General features: G+C 47.5%; 1 protein-coding gene across 1 annotated transcript in view; it reads left to right on the top strand.

The window, feature by feature from the left end:
• Positions 1-12,771: 12,771 nt before the first annotated feature.
• SLCO3A1 (solute carrier organic anion transporter family member 3A1) overlaps positions 12,772-15,909 on the top strand; it is a 117,433-nt gene continuing 114,295 nt past the window's right edge. Inside the window, exon 1 of the mRNA XM_081171127.1 lies at positions 12,772-13,090. Coding sequence (XP_081027253.1) covers positions 12,875-13,090 — 216 coding nt within the window. The 5' untranslated portion in view covers positions 12,772-12,874. The remainder of the gene's footprint in view (positions 13,091-15,909) is intronic.

Raw genomic sequence — 15,909 nt, 5'->3', positions numbered from 1 at the left:
CCATTTTCTTTTACTTTGTGGTGAGGGGTGGAGAGGGGCTTGCTCAGGACATTTCAGAGTTCCTCTGCCAAAGAAAGTGGGGAGTTGAATACCAGTGATGTAAACAACCAACCTTCTGGGCTTTAATGCATTCCTAATGGTCATTCAGAAATGCAATGCATTCCTAGGACCATTCGGATGGAACGAATATATTTCAGTGGCCATTCTCAGTCCTGGAAGGTCAGGAAGGATCAGGTGGGGCAAAGACGCATGACGCAAATTTGCACAAAATGTGCACACACATTTATAGACAGGCAGACATTTTAGGCAAATTTTCAGGGGGAGGAAAATCCCCATTAAACTGTAACTGAGATGCAGCCAATGTGCTGCCTCCTCTGGATGATGCTGGTCTACTTTCCCCACCAGTGCTACCCAATGGTAGATGATGTGGGAGTGATAGTCTAACAGCACCTGGAGGGCACCATGATGGTTATCCTGCTGCCCAGGATAACTCGGCCATGAAGATTTCATAGAACAATAGAATTGTGGAGTTGGAAGGGACCCCAAGGAATCATCTAGTCCAACCCCCTGCAATGCAGGAATCTAAACAAAAGCATTCATGACAGATGACCATCCATTTGCCTCAGGGAAGTGGAGGGGAGTCCCATCAACACAGCACTTCACAGTTAAAAATTAAAAATTAAAAATTAAATTAAAAAATAAAAATAATAAAAAATTAAAAATAAAAAAATTAAAAAAATAAATTAAAAAATTTAAAATAATTACAATAATTAAAAATTTAAAAAATAATTAAATTAATTTAAAAAATAAGAGAATTAAAAAAAAATAAGAGAAAAGGACAGGAGAGCCAGAGCCTCAACACAAAAGATTCAGGACTCTCCTCAAAGACAGGCAAAGGGGGAGCAGCTCCCTCCAGCAAAGAGCCACCCAGGCTGATGGAGTATAGCACATATTGGATCTCAGGTGATGCAGGGCCACCTCTATCATTAGGCAGTGTGAGGCAACCACCGCAGGCAGGGGGGGGGGAATCCACATGAAAAACATATTTATTTTAGTGCCCATTTGTCCTCCTTTTAAAGACTGCAGGCAGCTCTCAGGCCAGAACGGCAGGTAGGGGAGCAGAGTCAATGACAGGTAAGCTGGGCTAGCTTTCGTAAGCCTCCAGATGATTCTGCTCCTTTGCTGAGACACCATATTCCATAGCTCAGCCATCAGGTCCCACTGGGAGCTGTCCAGGGTGCTGATGTGCCTTTCCTTGAAAAGACTCCAGCAACTGCCACCACTTCCCTGGCAAACAGTAAGCTCTAGCTAGCAGATGAGATAGAAGAGACAATTGGCCCTGGCTTATACAATCACTAGAACTGCAGCAACATTTAAAAAGCCTCTAAGTTTCACACATTGGACCTAGTTTCCACATGATTCAGTTTGCATGGGGAGACATAGTGGGGTCATGCAGGCTGGCTGTGCCCTAACCATTGCATCCTGCAGTGACCCCATGCTGTCTGTGGGTTGGTGGGATCTGGCTGGGGGGGAGGGACTACTGAATACATGTAGGCTGTCGCCCACAGCCCCATGGTCTGGAACTCAGCCCAATGTAGCATCTGCCACATGGTTTAATGGACATTGACTGCTGGTGAATTATTGCAGTTCCTTAATGCTTATTTCTTTTTGGAAGCTTTGAATGAATACCTCACATCTTTCCTCACCTGTGCCACACACTCTGCCTCCTGCAAATCAAAGGATGTAACAAGTGACAAAGGGAGATTCTCTCTACAGGACAAATGCTCATAGGTTCTGAAGCAATGGCTCTATTCATCTACTCACACTTCCATTGTTAAGAATGACCCTCCTTACCACCACCCACCATGATCCCTCTCTGTGTCCTCCCTGGAACTTAATTACATTGACATTCATGTCTTGAAAATGTACTGAAACAGGGAGAGATAAACTACCTCTTCCCAACAATGGCTGTCTGGATAGCTGACACAAAGAATAAATCCTCTGTGCATCTCTCGGCAATAGAATCCATTATCCAGAGTGGGAAACACCTCCTCAGTCTTAGGAACTGTTCCTAGGCTGTTCCTAGGCTCCTTTTTTGGACATTGCAAGGCTGCAGAACTGGTTTTGGAATGGAGTGAAAGATTATGGGGAGCTGGTTCTGCAGGAACTAACTTCTACTGTGTCTGATGCCACAGTTGGAGTTGCTAGGAATGACAGATAGGAAGAGTTCTGATTCACTCAGGTCTTGTTTGAAAGCTTCTCAGAAGCATCTGGTTGGTGAGAGCCAGGGTGGTATAGTGGCTAGAGCAGGCATAGGCAACCTTGGCCCTCCAGATGTTTTGGGACTACAATTTCCACCATCCCTCAGCACTGGTCCTGTTAGCTAGGGATCATGGGAACTGTAGTCCCAAAACATCTAGAGGACTGAGATTTCCTGTTCCTGGGCTAGAGTGTCAGGCAAGGACCTGGGAGACCACATTTCAAATCCCCACCTGACCATGATACCTTCATTAGCAAATTCAGGATCTCTGTGTTTGCAGGATGTTGGTGATAAAGAATGAAAGACAGCCTTCACCTTCATGCCCCATTGAGCTCCCAGAAGCAGCTGACTGGTGCCAGAATCCTGGACCAGATAGCTAAGGTGATCTAGCAAAGCAATTTGTACATCATTTCCTCTCTCTATATAAAAAAAGACTTCCTGGCACAGAAGCAGCTGCTGAACGGGGAAAAAATGCATCTAAAATTATGGAAATCAGTCTATCTATATTCATAAACTGGCAGGGTTCAGAGGCACAGATGACAGCCAAACCTCTTTATGGTGTATCATTTTAAGTGCCTCTACCATCCTTTTCAATAATATCTCCAGCACTAGCAAATGAAACGACAACACAGAGGCATCCCTCCCCTGCAGTGAAAGGCAATGAGCACTGAGATTGCTCCTTCAATGGCTGGATTAGTTCATTAGTCCATGTTTTAGTGATCCCCTAAGTCAACACAGGGTGGCTGAGGGCTTATGGGAGTTGTAGTTCAATTGCAAGAAATATAAAAGCATGTCATTAAAACACATGGTAATGTATTCATCAAAACATTTTAAAAATCAACAAATGGACAATAACATGTTTTAAAAAGCACAAGTATAAATAGGCATTAAAACGTAAACAGGTATGCTTTCAAGAGTCAGTGGAATGCCAATACTGATGGATAGGAATGCAAGGGGGGGATTGGATTCCGTTCACATTTTGGGGGTGAACCAACAGAACTTGCACTTTGCAAAAGAATAATGAAGCAAAACACAGCCATCTTTTGGAATTCACGCTTCTCCAATTTTGTAGTGCAGCTCTCCAGCCAATGATAGTGTGCAAAAAAGCATTTACTAGGGGAAAGTGTGTTTGGAAATGCACATATTGAAACTAACATGCACACATGCATTATATTAGGGAAATTTGCTTTGCAAAAATGTGTGTATTAGGGGAAAATGCATAGAAAAATGTGTATGTGTGTGGTTTGGGAGCTGCACGGCCAGGGAAAAAACAATGCTATCCAGGGTTGGAAAGACTGCAGAGAGAATAATTGGGTGCACTCTTCCCACCTTAGATCAAATCTATGCTGCCAGGTGCCATAAGAAAGCAGCAGAGATAGCGCAGGATAGTATGTACCCCGGAAATGATCTCTTTCAGCTTCTGCCTTCTGGAAGAAGGTATAGGGTTGTAAAGGCCAGGACCAATCACCTGAGAAACAGTTTCTACGCAAATGCAATTCTGGTTCTAAATGGTTCTATATAGTATAGTGTATTTTAAAATGGGGTTTCAGAGTTTTTAGGGGTTTTTGAATGTTTTATGTAGTTTTTATGTAGTTTTATGTAGTTTTTCAATTTCATTGTTCTGCATGGGACAATGACAATAAAGATATCGTATATCGTATATTGTATGTGAGGAGAAATTTACACTGAAATGTTGGTGAGTTTTCATGAGGACTTTTCCATATATCTATATATACATCCACAAATGGATGTGGAAATGTGGAGAACCAAGCTTAAGAATGGAAGAATGAGAAACTGATTCTTCCACCCTCCCATTGATTGGATATGGCCAAGAAAAGCATTCCCAGTGAACATTGAAAGACACCCCACTTTACGAGTGTACTTGTAACAGAGACAAATGGGTTCTGGCCAGCTATGTCCTACTCGAAGTAGAACCATTGAAATTAATGGACCTAAGTTCTCCACATCCATTTATTTCAGTGGCTCTACTTGGAGCAACACCTGGTTATTTCCTTCCACACTAGTTTCTCTGAGTAGACAAATCTTCCTTACTGAAATGGAAGCCTGATTCTTGGCTATTGTTTGTAATGAAAAACACATTAATCACCCACACCTGACAAGGAGCAGGTAAGAAAATTAAATCTGGATATTCCTTCCATTCCCCGAGGCAATGAACGTTTGAGCAAGTGACACTTCTGATATATTTAATAACAACAACAAAGGAAAGAGCGGGCTGGCTCATGGCATGGTGGTTTTTAAAATGAGCGGTGGGAAATGTAACCGCTTGACAAGAAAGGAGATGTCTTGCTTATTACTGCACAAGCTGGTTCTTCTCAGAGCTGCATGGAGGAGACGGTGTGTTGCATTACCAGCCTTGAAAGAACTACTGCAGGCATTTTGCTCTGACAATTGCATCTTTTCCGTAACAGCATCTTTCTCCATCCCAAACTCTAGATGGGGGAGGGGGAACCAACTTTTTCAAACCAAGAGCCACATTCCCGTCTGTGTAACCTTCCAGGGGCCACATGCCAGTGGTGCGCAGGGCTAGAGGCAAATGTGGACAGAGCAACAAATCATAGAATCATAGAATTGCAGAGTTGGAACGGACCACTAGGATCATCTAGTCCAATTCCTTGCAATGCAGGAATCTTAACCCACGACCCTGAGATTAAGAGTCTCATGCTCTTCCAGCTGAGAAATGCCAATTTTACCCTTGTGTAATATGGTAGTTTTACAAATACCCCCCACTCTCCTTCTAGACAAGCAAGAAACATTATCAGAATTCAATGACATATTTCACTCACTCAAGAAGAATGTGAGCAATGCAGGCTGAAGAGCATCACGGGGGCCAGACTGGGAGACCCTGAGGGCCACATTTGGCCCCCAACCAGACCAGAGGATTCACACTGCTGTTTGATATATAAGGTGGGGACGATTGCCTGAATCAAGGAGAGCCAGTTATAGAGGACAGGCAGTTCTCGTAGACAGCTAATCTCATATTGACCTAGTTTCATTCTGCGGCCTTCTAGAGTAAATAAAATGGCAGCTTAAGGCCAAGAACCCCCACGATTCCTGCCACACCATCTCCAGAACCAGGAGGTGCTGACTTTAGAAATATGAACCTTTGTCTCAATGTGCAGTTGCCCCTTGTAGCAAAATACTGACATTGTGACTTGGAGCATTTCCTAGCCCCCAGTACTTAGGCTCTGCATTGGCTCTGTGCATCCAAGTTGCCATTTGGGTCCTCTCGGATGGGAAAAGACATAAATGGCTTCCTGTTTGGGCTGCACGTCAAAATACTTCCTGGCTCGACTCCTCACTCACCTCTGATGGGTGCTTACCATTTTGCCTTGTCCCCAACCTCAAAAATGTAAGAGAAAGAAGGCAGTTTTGACCCCCCCAACACATCTTTTAAGTTGGCCAAAAGTTCAACATTCTGAATTTTCAGTGCAGGCCAGAGCAAGAAGAGTAGAATGTTTTATTTGTGTGTTAATCTCATTGAACCAAAATGCATATACAGCTTGATTGTAAGAAAACCTCTAATTGGTTTACAAAAATATAAATGAAAACATTGAAATGATTGATTAAAAACAGTTAAAAACACATATTTTAAAATATTCAAAAGATGGTTAAAATCAACTGTAGACAAAAAGAAATAAAAGTCATGTAACTTCTGCATGTCTGCACTGCCTAAACAAAAATGTTTTAAGCTGGTATCGAAAGAGTACTGCTGCCACACTACAAGATTGATTTATTACAAGTGCAGAAGGAGTGTTATTATGTGGCACCTGAAACAGTGCCAATTCCACAGATCAATATGGTTGGGCAGGCATTTATGGAGCAAGGAGTTCCCACAAGTAAACTGGACCAATCTGTTTACCCACACAGTTCCTGTTTTAACCTCATGATGCACCCCCCCCCAAAAAAAATCCTAACCCAGGTACTTAGGGGCTGAAGCAAGCTAATTTCCTCTCTTCTTTCTCCCCTCTTCACTTCTATCCCTCCCATTATCCAAAGACATGCTCACAATTATGTGGAATCCTAAACATTTAATATTCCCCCTGCAAATGCTAAAGTCAACACAAGCTTGTGACCACAGACTGAAGCTGGGGACCCTTCTGTGGCTGGGAAAAAGTGCCTTACAGCAGCATGCAGCGTGCTTCAGAGCCAGGGCTGCTATAGGTTTGGATTTCTACTCCGAAATTCCCCATACAAAACACCTCTCAGCTCATAGCAACCATCCATCTACATAAATTACCCCTGGAAATTCCCTCCAGGTCAACATCCAGAACACTCAATCATAGGCAGAAGTCATTACTGCATCAGTGATGGATTTATAGTCATGTGCAAGATGTGCGGAATCAGGGCCCTGTGTAGCTGAGGGGTCCCCAAGATATCAGTATACATTGTTAACTGAGAAAATACCTTTGAAATGTGGCATTATTGAATTCTGGTATTTTAGTTGGTTGTGTTGTTTTTGTTTTTCATTTCTCCTACTCCTTGATTAAAGTCAGTGGATTAGAGTCTATAAGGGAAACCAGGGCTAAATCCTACCTAGTTAAGCAACTATTATTACTTTTTACAGTTTTTGGTTTAAAGAGTAGCACAAGGCTCTTTGCAAAATGGCTTTTAAACAGCCCTATGCTGCACTTTGAACTCACAACAACTGGGGGTTCAAATCACAGTGTCACTGGATGTCATAGTGAAGACTGACAGGTGAGTGGAGTTCTTGGCTGGTAAGACTTTCTCCCTGTTAATTCTAGAGTGCACTCTCTCACTCTCTCCTGCTAGAATTTGCTGACTTCTTTTTATGAAAAGGTCTTTTAATTAAATTCAACATCTCAAGGATGTTTGCATACATACGCACACAAAGTTCAACTGCGCCAAGCTTAATGAGCCCACTACCTCAATGAAGCTGAAAATTGTGTTCCATTCTTTTAAGTGATGAAGCAATTGAGCTAATCACACTTTACTCAGCCAAAAAATCACCTAGGCCTAGCGCACTATTGCCAAATGACAGCTGTCATGTCTTAATACACAAATGCCTTGGATACTGACACAGGAGAAGGAACGGGTGAAAGTTAGCAGTACACCGTCTCTGTTATTTTGTAAGCTGCAAGGCAGACCCAAAGGAACAGCGTTCTCCAGGCTAGCAAAAGACAGAACATTTGGTGAACTGGCTGTGCTGTTGAGGCTGGCAGTTCAGTCTGCCAAGCAAAGAACAGAAATCAGCCAGTTCACTTTGCCACCCACCCAGCTCTTCACTCACATTTTTTGTGGGGGAGGTTCCATGCATTTTCACTATGGCCAGAAATGAATACTGTTGGACTGAGGAATAGAAATGAGCTGTGAAATTAATAAGAGCTTTAGAAGAGCCCGATTGGATCAGGTCTAGTCCAGCACCCTGCTCCCACGGTGTCCAAACAGATGCCTGTGGGAAGCTGGGAAGCAAAACCTTAGTTCAAAAGTGGTCTCCCCTTCTCCGATTCCCTGGTATTCAGTGCAGTGCTGGATTAAACCCTGTGGAGGCCCCTAGGCATTCAAAATCTCAGCCCCCTCCCCACATTGAACTAAGAAAGCTTGATTGCAATTTTCTTTCTTTCTAAATCCAATCAATATTATTTTGATCCGTTGTTGTGGAGCCCCATAGGTTGGTGCCTACTCTGCCTATTTGGTAATCCAGCACTGATTCAAAGGCATATTGCTTCAAACGACAGGCAGGGTTGGCTCACCCAGGGGGCAAGATGAGGCGACTGCCTCAGGCGGCAGAATCCACCAGGGCTTCCGATTTTGATCTTTCTTCCCCGCTTGTTCCTGGTGTAGATATTCCCCCACCTTTTCTTCTCTGATGGGGAGGGGGCACCATTTTGGGGTCTGCCCCAGGTGCCAAAATGTCTTGGGGCAGCCCTGACAATAGGGGGACAGAATACAGACATTGTTGCTATTGCTAGCCTCATCCTCCAGAAATTTGCCTAATCGTCTTTTAAAGTCATCCACATTGGTGGCGATCATTATCTCTGGTGGGAGCAAATTCCAGTACTCCATGCACTGTGTGAAGGACTTTCCTGTGTCTATCCTGAATTCTCCAAGGTTCATTGGATATCCCCAGATTCTAGTATTATATTTTTAAAAAAACATCTTGCCACATGGATTTAGGGTTACTGCATCTTGCTGGGTTGGGTTTGATGTGCAAAGATCTGTAGGTGCACAGATACCTATTTCTATGCAAAGGGTGGAGCTGGATGACCTCTGGTGTGTCCTTTCTGCTGATATATCATGTTATGAGTGTATTTATGAGTGCGGAGGGGGGAATGTTGTACGTGACTGGCATCTTTATTTCAGCTCATTACCTTCTCACTGGTTCTGGCCTGATCATTTTGCAAAATGTTTATATGCTGGAAATGGTTTCTGCAGTGGTAAAGTGCAGCTGCGAATGGGATCCTGGCCCCATTTGAAATTAATGGGAGCTTTGCAAACAAGAATTCAAGGTGACCATGGACTTTAATGACTATGCACACCTACAATCTAGGACTGAAGGGGCAGGTAACCGATCAGGCTTCCAGGCAAACATAGTTTATAATGAGGCTCTTGCAGAATTCCAGTTGGTAATGCTAAGAAATGTATAGATAAAGCAACCTTCCCCAATTGTGGGCGGGCTTGATAGGATTGGTTGTCCAAAACAACTGGAAGGCACCAGGTTGGGGAAAGTTGGTTTAAGACAGTGCTTTTTTTCTGGGGGTACGCATACCCCTAAACATTTTGTGAATCTAAGTTTGGCTTCATTGAGGGGCAATATTTCAATATAAGTAGGAAAATGAGTGGGATGCGGGTGGCGCTGTGGATTAAACCACAGAGCCTAGGACTTGCCAATCAGAAGGTTGGCGGTTCTAATCCCCGTGATGGGGTGAGCTCCCATTGCTCTGTCCCAGCTCCTACCAACTTAGCAGTTTGAAAGGCCGTCAAAGTGCAAGTAGATAAATAGGTACCACTCTGGCGGGAAGGTAAACAGCGTTTCCGTGCGCTGCTCTGGTTCGGCAGAAGCAGCTTAGTCATGCTGGCCACATGACCTGGAAGCTGTACACCGGCTCCCTTGGCCAATAAAGTGAGACGAGCGCAGCAACCCCAGAGTCGGCCACGACTGGACCTAATGGTCAGGGGCCCCTTTACCTTTACCTAGGAAAATGAGAGTACCCCTAAACTTTTTTTTTAAAGGAAAAAAGGCACTTTTCCCAGTTTTGATGTTTTATTGTTTGTTTTGATGTTTTATTGTTTGTTTTCCATATATATACAACATGTAATCATATTCATTTCCATCAAGCCAATAAAGATATCAATGCTCACAAAAGATACATACGATTTCGACTATGTGTTTTCTACTCAAATCTATGACTTCCCATCCTCTCCATATTTGGTGGGATGGCCATGTGTCCTGGATGCTTTAGCTGAGATTCCTGCATTGCAGGGGGTTGGATTAGATGACCCTCGGGGTCCCTTCCAACTCCGCAATGCTACAATTCTATGATTTGGTGCCTGTGGTTCTCCCCCTTTTCCCTTTTACTCTCAGGAAAACCCTATGAGGTAGTCCAAACAGCACAGCTATTGGATTTCCTGGCAGCTCATGTCCTAAAAATATATCTTTTAAAATAACTTTTGTGAATAAATAATTCCAAAATGTTTAGATCTTTGCACATACCTGTGAGGTGTGAAGGTGTGTTTGCTCCAGGGGTGATGCACCCTCCATTGGAATGAATTCCCAGGTTAAGCTTGACAGGAGCTTGCACTGTAAAAGCACCATCTGGAGGACTAGAGAGTTGGAACAAAACATCCTGTAGAGATGGCTGGCTAATTACAGTTTCTCCTTGAAAATTTCTCTCCTTGTCAGTTGGGGAGAGGCCACGGGGAAGCCCGAGGAAATTGGAACCAGACGATCTTCAGGAGGCTGGGATGGAAAGCTTATGGTATGAATAAGCAAATGTGCCCAGAAATTAGTTAGTCCATTTTGGACAAGTGGCAATTGGTTAGCCTGAGGTCTCTTGGGTGGTATCAAGGCATGGTAGTCTGCAGAGCAAGCCAGGGGCCATCAGTGGTCCATCACTGCCTAGAAGTGGTGAGCAGAACTTTTAGCCTGGGGGTGTTGATGCAGAGCCCTACTAAGTCACATGGCGGCAAATTATCAGCACAGCTAGACATTTATCATTGTCATTCACCCTGCCTCAAAAGTGGGCCAGGCCTGGTTTGGACCCTTCCTCTCATTTTCCAGGAACAGCAGAGTCTCATCCTGACCTCTGCTGTCCAGCCCAGCACTCGCTTCACTTCCTTCTCTGCATCTGGTTCCCAAAATGGTCCTTCTTTTCCATCCTCAGTGGGGTGGTGGAGGCCTCGCGGCCTTGCCCAAACCCACAGCCTCACCTGAGCCATTTTGTTGCAAAGCAGAAGATGGCATCTCACCCACCCTGTTCCATGTGCAGAAGCTGACTGGACTGTCAGAAGAGTCAGGGGAGAGAGGACCATGGAGTACAGGGTAGGCAGCAATGGTCACCTACTTGGATGGCTTCAGAAGCGGATTGGACAAGTTCATGGAGGAGAGGCCTACCAATGGCTACTAGCCGACATGACTTTGCTCTGCCTCCATGGTCAGAGTCAGCAATGCTTCTGAATGCCAGTTGCTGGAAATCACTAAAGGGGAGAATGTTCTTGAGTTCGGGTCCTGCTTGCAGGTTTCCCACAGGCATCTGGTTGGCCACTGTGAGAACAGGATGCTGGACTAGATGGGCCTGATCTGGGTGGGCTCTTCTTAGGTTTGTATATCTGGAGCTGCATCCTCCCTCTGCCTAATGGCAGAGCTGGCCCTGCTCCACCCTCCTGGAAGACTCCAATGCTACTCAGGGGCCAAAGAGGAAACTCCTTCCCAGAGTGGCAAAACCTTGCCACACAGGAAGCTGCCTAATACTGAGTCAGACACATTGTTCCATCTAGCTCAGTATCATCTACACTGACTGGCAGCAGCTCCCCCAGGTTTCAGGCAGGGAGTCTCTCCCAGCCCTGCCTGGAGATACTGGGGGTTAAAGCGATGAGCTTCTGCATGCCAAGCAGATGTTTTACTATTGAGCTAGGGCCCTTGGCTAAGCTGCCTCATACCATGGCCCACCTAGTTCAGTGTTGCTTACACTGACTGGCAACAGCTCTCCAGCGTTTCAGACAGGGGTCTCTCTCAGCCCCTCCTGGAGATGCTGAGAGTTGAACCTGGGACCTTCTACATCCTCCCTCTGCCTAATGGCAGAGCTGGCCCTGCTCCACCCTCCTGGAAGACTCCAATGCTACTCAGGGGCCAAAGAGGAAACTCCTTCCCAGAGTGGCAAAACCTTGCCACACAGGAAGCTGCCTAATACTGAGTCAGACACATTGTTCCATCTAGCTCAGTATCATCTACACTGACTGGCAGCAGCTCCCCCAGGTTTCAGGCAGGGAGTCTCTCCCAGCCCTGCCTGGAGATACTGGGGGTTAAAGCGATGAGCTTCTGCATGCCAAGCAGATGTTTTACTATTGAGCTAGGGCCCTTGGCTAAGCTGCCTCATACCATGGCCCACCTAGTTCAGTGTTGCTTACACTGACTGGCAACAGCTCTCCAGCGTTTCAGACAGGGGTCTCTCTCAGCCCCTCCTGGAGATGCTGAGAGTTGAACCTGGGACCTTCTACATCCTCCCTCTGCCTAATGGCAGAGCTGGCCCTGCTCCACCCTCCTGGAAGACTCCAATGCTACTCAGGGGCCAAAGAGGAAACTCCTTCCCAGAGTGGCAAAACCTTGCCATACAGGAAGCTGCCTAATACTGAGTCAGACACATTGTTCCATCTAGCTCAGTATCATCTACACTGACTGGCAGCAGCTCCCCCAGGTTTCAGGCAGGGAGTCTCTCCCAGCCCTGCCTGGAGATACTGGGGGTTAAAGCGATGAGCTTCTGCATGCCAAGCAGATGTTTTACTATTGAGCTAGGGCCCTTGGCTAAGCTGCCTCATACCATGGCCCACCTAGTTCAGTGTTGCTTACACTGACTGGTAACAGCTCTCCAGCGTTTCAGACAGGGGTCTCTCTCAGCCCCTCCTGGAGATGCTGAGAGTTGAACCTGGGACCTTCTACATGCAAGGCAGATCCTCCTCCTCCAGAAACAGCGCAGAACCAGTATTTCCCGGGGGGTGGGGGGTGGGAGAAAATACAGCGACGACCTGCCCCGCTTCCTCTTCGGGGCGCGCCATTCTCCCCTCTTGGCTCCAGCCCAGCAAAGGCGCAGGCGGGTTGGGCCAAGCAAGCAGCAGCAGCAGCAGCCGCGCTCTGGGGCCGGCGCTGGAGCGGCGGCCGAGAGAGGGAGCGAGAGGGAAGGAAGGAAAGCAGGAGGGAGGGAGCCGAGCAGAGCGGGCGGAGGAAGGAAGGAAGGAGGGAGCGGGCCGGCCATGGCAGCGGTGCGAGCAGCGGCGGCGGCGGCGGCGGCAGGAGGAGCCCGCCGCAGGAGGCGAGGCGGGCGCGGGCAGCCGTCGTTGCGCGCCTGATTGGCCCCCGGAGCCGCCGCCGCCGCTGCTCCCGGGCGGCCGGTGGGGACGCGGAGAGGGCCAAGGAGGAGGATGCAGGGCAAGAAGCCCCGCGGCTCCTCGGGAGAAGGAGGAAGCGGCGGCGGCGGGAGCAACAGCAGCGGGGACGGCGGGGAGCTGCAAGGGGACGAGTCGCAGCGCGCCAAGAAGAGGAAAAAGAAGAGCTCCCCGTGCGTCTCCAACATCCAGATCTTCCTGGTCTCCGAGTGCGCGCTCATGTTGGCGCAGGGCACGGTGGGCGCCTACCTGGTGAGCCAGCGGGGCCGGGGAGCGGGGGGAGCCGGAGAGGGTTTGCGGAAAGTGCGGAGGGGGAAAGTGGGTGCCACCTTCTTTTGGAGAGGAAGAGAGAGGAATCGGGCGTGCGGGTGGCATCTTTAGCCCCTCTCCGCTGTAGCGTCAGCCAAGGCTGCGGATGGTATTGAGGGTCTGGGGGCGAGAGGGATAGGGACCCTCGCTCTATCTCTCTCATTCCGACTCCCACCCCCCCCCCCCGCACCTCTCACTCCGGGTCCCGTGCCAGGTTCGGCAGGATGGAAGGTGATGCGAGGAGGGGCGTGTTTGGTGCAGGTGGCTTGATGGACAGCCAGCAGCCGCGGTTCCCTCCTGGTGCCCAGGCAAGCTGTCCGCGGCGGCTTCCTCCGGGCATCCTGAGCCTTGCCGTTGAGCTTCGATTGGGATGAGCGAGAGAGGGGGAAGCGTGGCCTCCCCTGCCCGCAGTTAATGGGACACACACACACACACACACACACACACACAGCTGCATGGGAGCGTCTTCAGTAATTGGCCCTGGCCGCAGTAGTTGCTCCGAAGTAATCCAGTGTGGGGTGGAAAGAATCCCATATTTGCCTAGGTGGTATGCAGTAGAGATGCTGTGGCTGAGGGGTCCATAGGGGATATACATTCCTAATGCTAATAACTGTAATCATCAACTTGAATTAAGCAGAGGCCATTGTGGGTCAACCCCTCAGTGACCTGATTAACTCTACCCGCTCTGGTCTGACACACAGAAGCTGAACCAACAGAGGCAGTGACATCTGTGTATCTAGCTGGCATGGTGATTGACAGCCAGGAAGCCCCTGGTTCAAATGTCGCCTTGGCTAGGAATGCACTCTGCTGCTTTATGATGGCTGTGGCCTCCCCCTTGCCAATTCATAAAGGGGGCAGTTAGTATTCTAGCCCGCCTTACAAGGCTGGTATAAAGGTATCCCAGTTAAGGTACATCCGGACATTTAGCCACAGTTGTGTATGATGAAACCCTTCTCCCCCAACTACATGCATGCTGTGAAATGAGGCCTAAGAGCACAAAAACATTTGCTTAAGCCACTTTACCCTTTTCTCCTCTCAAGTTGTACATTCTAAGTGTGGGTTACCAGCTGAACAGAAGGGGGGGGGGGAGATCCTTAACTGTGCCTTGTAATCTGCAGTGATCAGCAGCTTGAAGTGCTTCAAGACCATGGAAAGGAGCATTTTCACACCAGAGTGCTGTTTAAAGGCACAAGGACTGGTCAAATAAAGACAATAAAAACTGGCAACCCTAATTGTAAGCTTTGTGGGGCAGAGGCTTGGCTTTTTCCTGACCATCCTGTTGACTGATATAATTGTAGCTGTGAATAATAATAATAATAATAATTTAATGTACAGCTATATACTGTAGGCTATCGTATGAATATAATTGTCTCCATCCTGCACCTTTTGCTGGCAACGGGGAAAGGTTATCAAGAGTTTCTAGCAGCAATGGCTATATGCTAAGGACCCTGCTGCATCAGGCTGGAAGCCTTTCTGGTCTAGCATTATGTTCTCATAGCAGCCAACCAGATTCCCAGAAGGGCAGCCCACAAGCAGGACCAAAGAACAGCAGTGCTTTCTCCCCATTTGTGATTCCCAACAACTGGCAATCAGAGGCACACTGCCTCCTACAGTAGAGGCAGAAAATGGGTCAGGGGTGAACCTTGCGAATATGCTGTCCTATGCAAGGCTAACATATGGTGCCCTCCCCACAGCCCTCAAGGTGCTAGTTTAAGCCTGGTAAACAAGTGCTGGATTTTGGGTAGGAGGTGTGAGGCTCTGGCAGAGTTCTAGAGCCCTCCCACCTCCTTCCTAAAGTCCGCTAAGCGCTTGCCCAGCTTTGGGAAGGAGGGAGGAGAACTCTAGGACCCTGCCAGAGCCCTCGTGCTTCCTTCTTGAAGCCAAGCAAGTGCTCACTGGGCTTTGAGAAGGCGTCCACCTTGGTTGAGCACTCAGTGCGAGCAAATCAGTGGCACTGTCCTAAAACCACCTCTGGACTGCTGCAGACCCTCAAACATTTCTCTGATGAAAATAGGGACATCCTATTTAACAACAACAACAACAACAACAACAACAACAACATTTGCACCCCAGCCACTCTGGGTGGCTTCCGACATATATAAAAACTTCCTTATGCAGGGCTGCTTTCAGATGTCTTCTAAAGGTTGTATCTCCTTGGCTCAGGGGGTCGCATAACTCCGCACCTTCCAACATTTCTCTGATGACAATATGGGCATCCTAAGGAAAAGCAGGACATTCCTGGATCAACTCAGAAACTGGGACAGCTTCTGTAAATCTGGGACTGTCCCTGGAAAATAGGGACACTGAGGGGGGGCATCTGCTGCTGTTGCATTCAGGTCGTGCTTGGGGGCTTCCCATTGGGCCATTTGGTTGACACTGTGAGAACAGGATGCTGGGCTAGATGGGCCTTTGGCCTGATCCAGCTAGATTCTTCTTACGTTCTTTTCTGATGAGCCAGTGCAGTTCTATTTAGGGCCTGCGTTCAGCCATGAGCTTCTCACCTGAGTCCTTGCCCTGAAGGTGAAAGGGAAACAGGGAAAGGCAAAAGAGGAGAAAGGTTTCTGCAGTCACCTGGCTTGCAAATCTCCAGTGCAGACCACCTTGCAAGCAGGGGGTGGCTATTAGCAAGCTTGGTTTTCTCGTTAAGTGACTCAGCATTTGCTCTGGGGTTGCCGGCTGTCTTTCCCTTTGTATGATGGGGTGAGGACAAGCACACTTTTTGGGTGGCGGGGGGGATGGGGTGGGAGATAAAAGGTTGCGTT

The sequence above is a fragment of the Podarcis bocagei genome (genome assembly GCF_964188305.1).
Source record: "Podarcis bocagei genome assembly, chromosome: 14".
NCBI lineage: Eukaryota > Metazoa > Chordata > Lepidosauria > Squamata > Lacertidae > Podarcis > Podarcis bocagei.
Note: the sequence above shows the minus strand (reverse complement) of the source record. Positions and strands in the feature narration are given on the sequence as shown.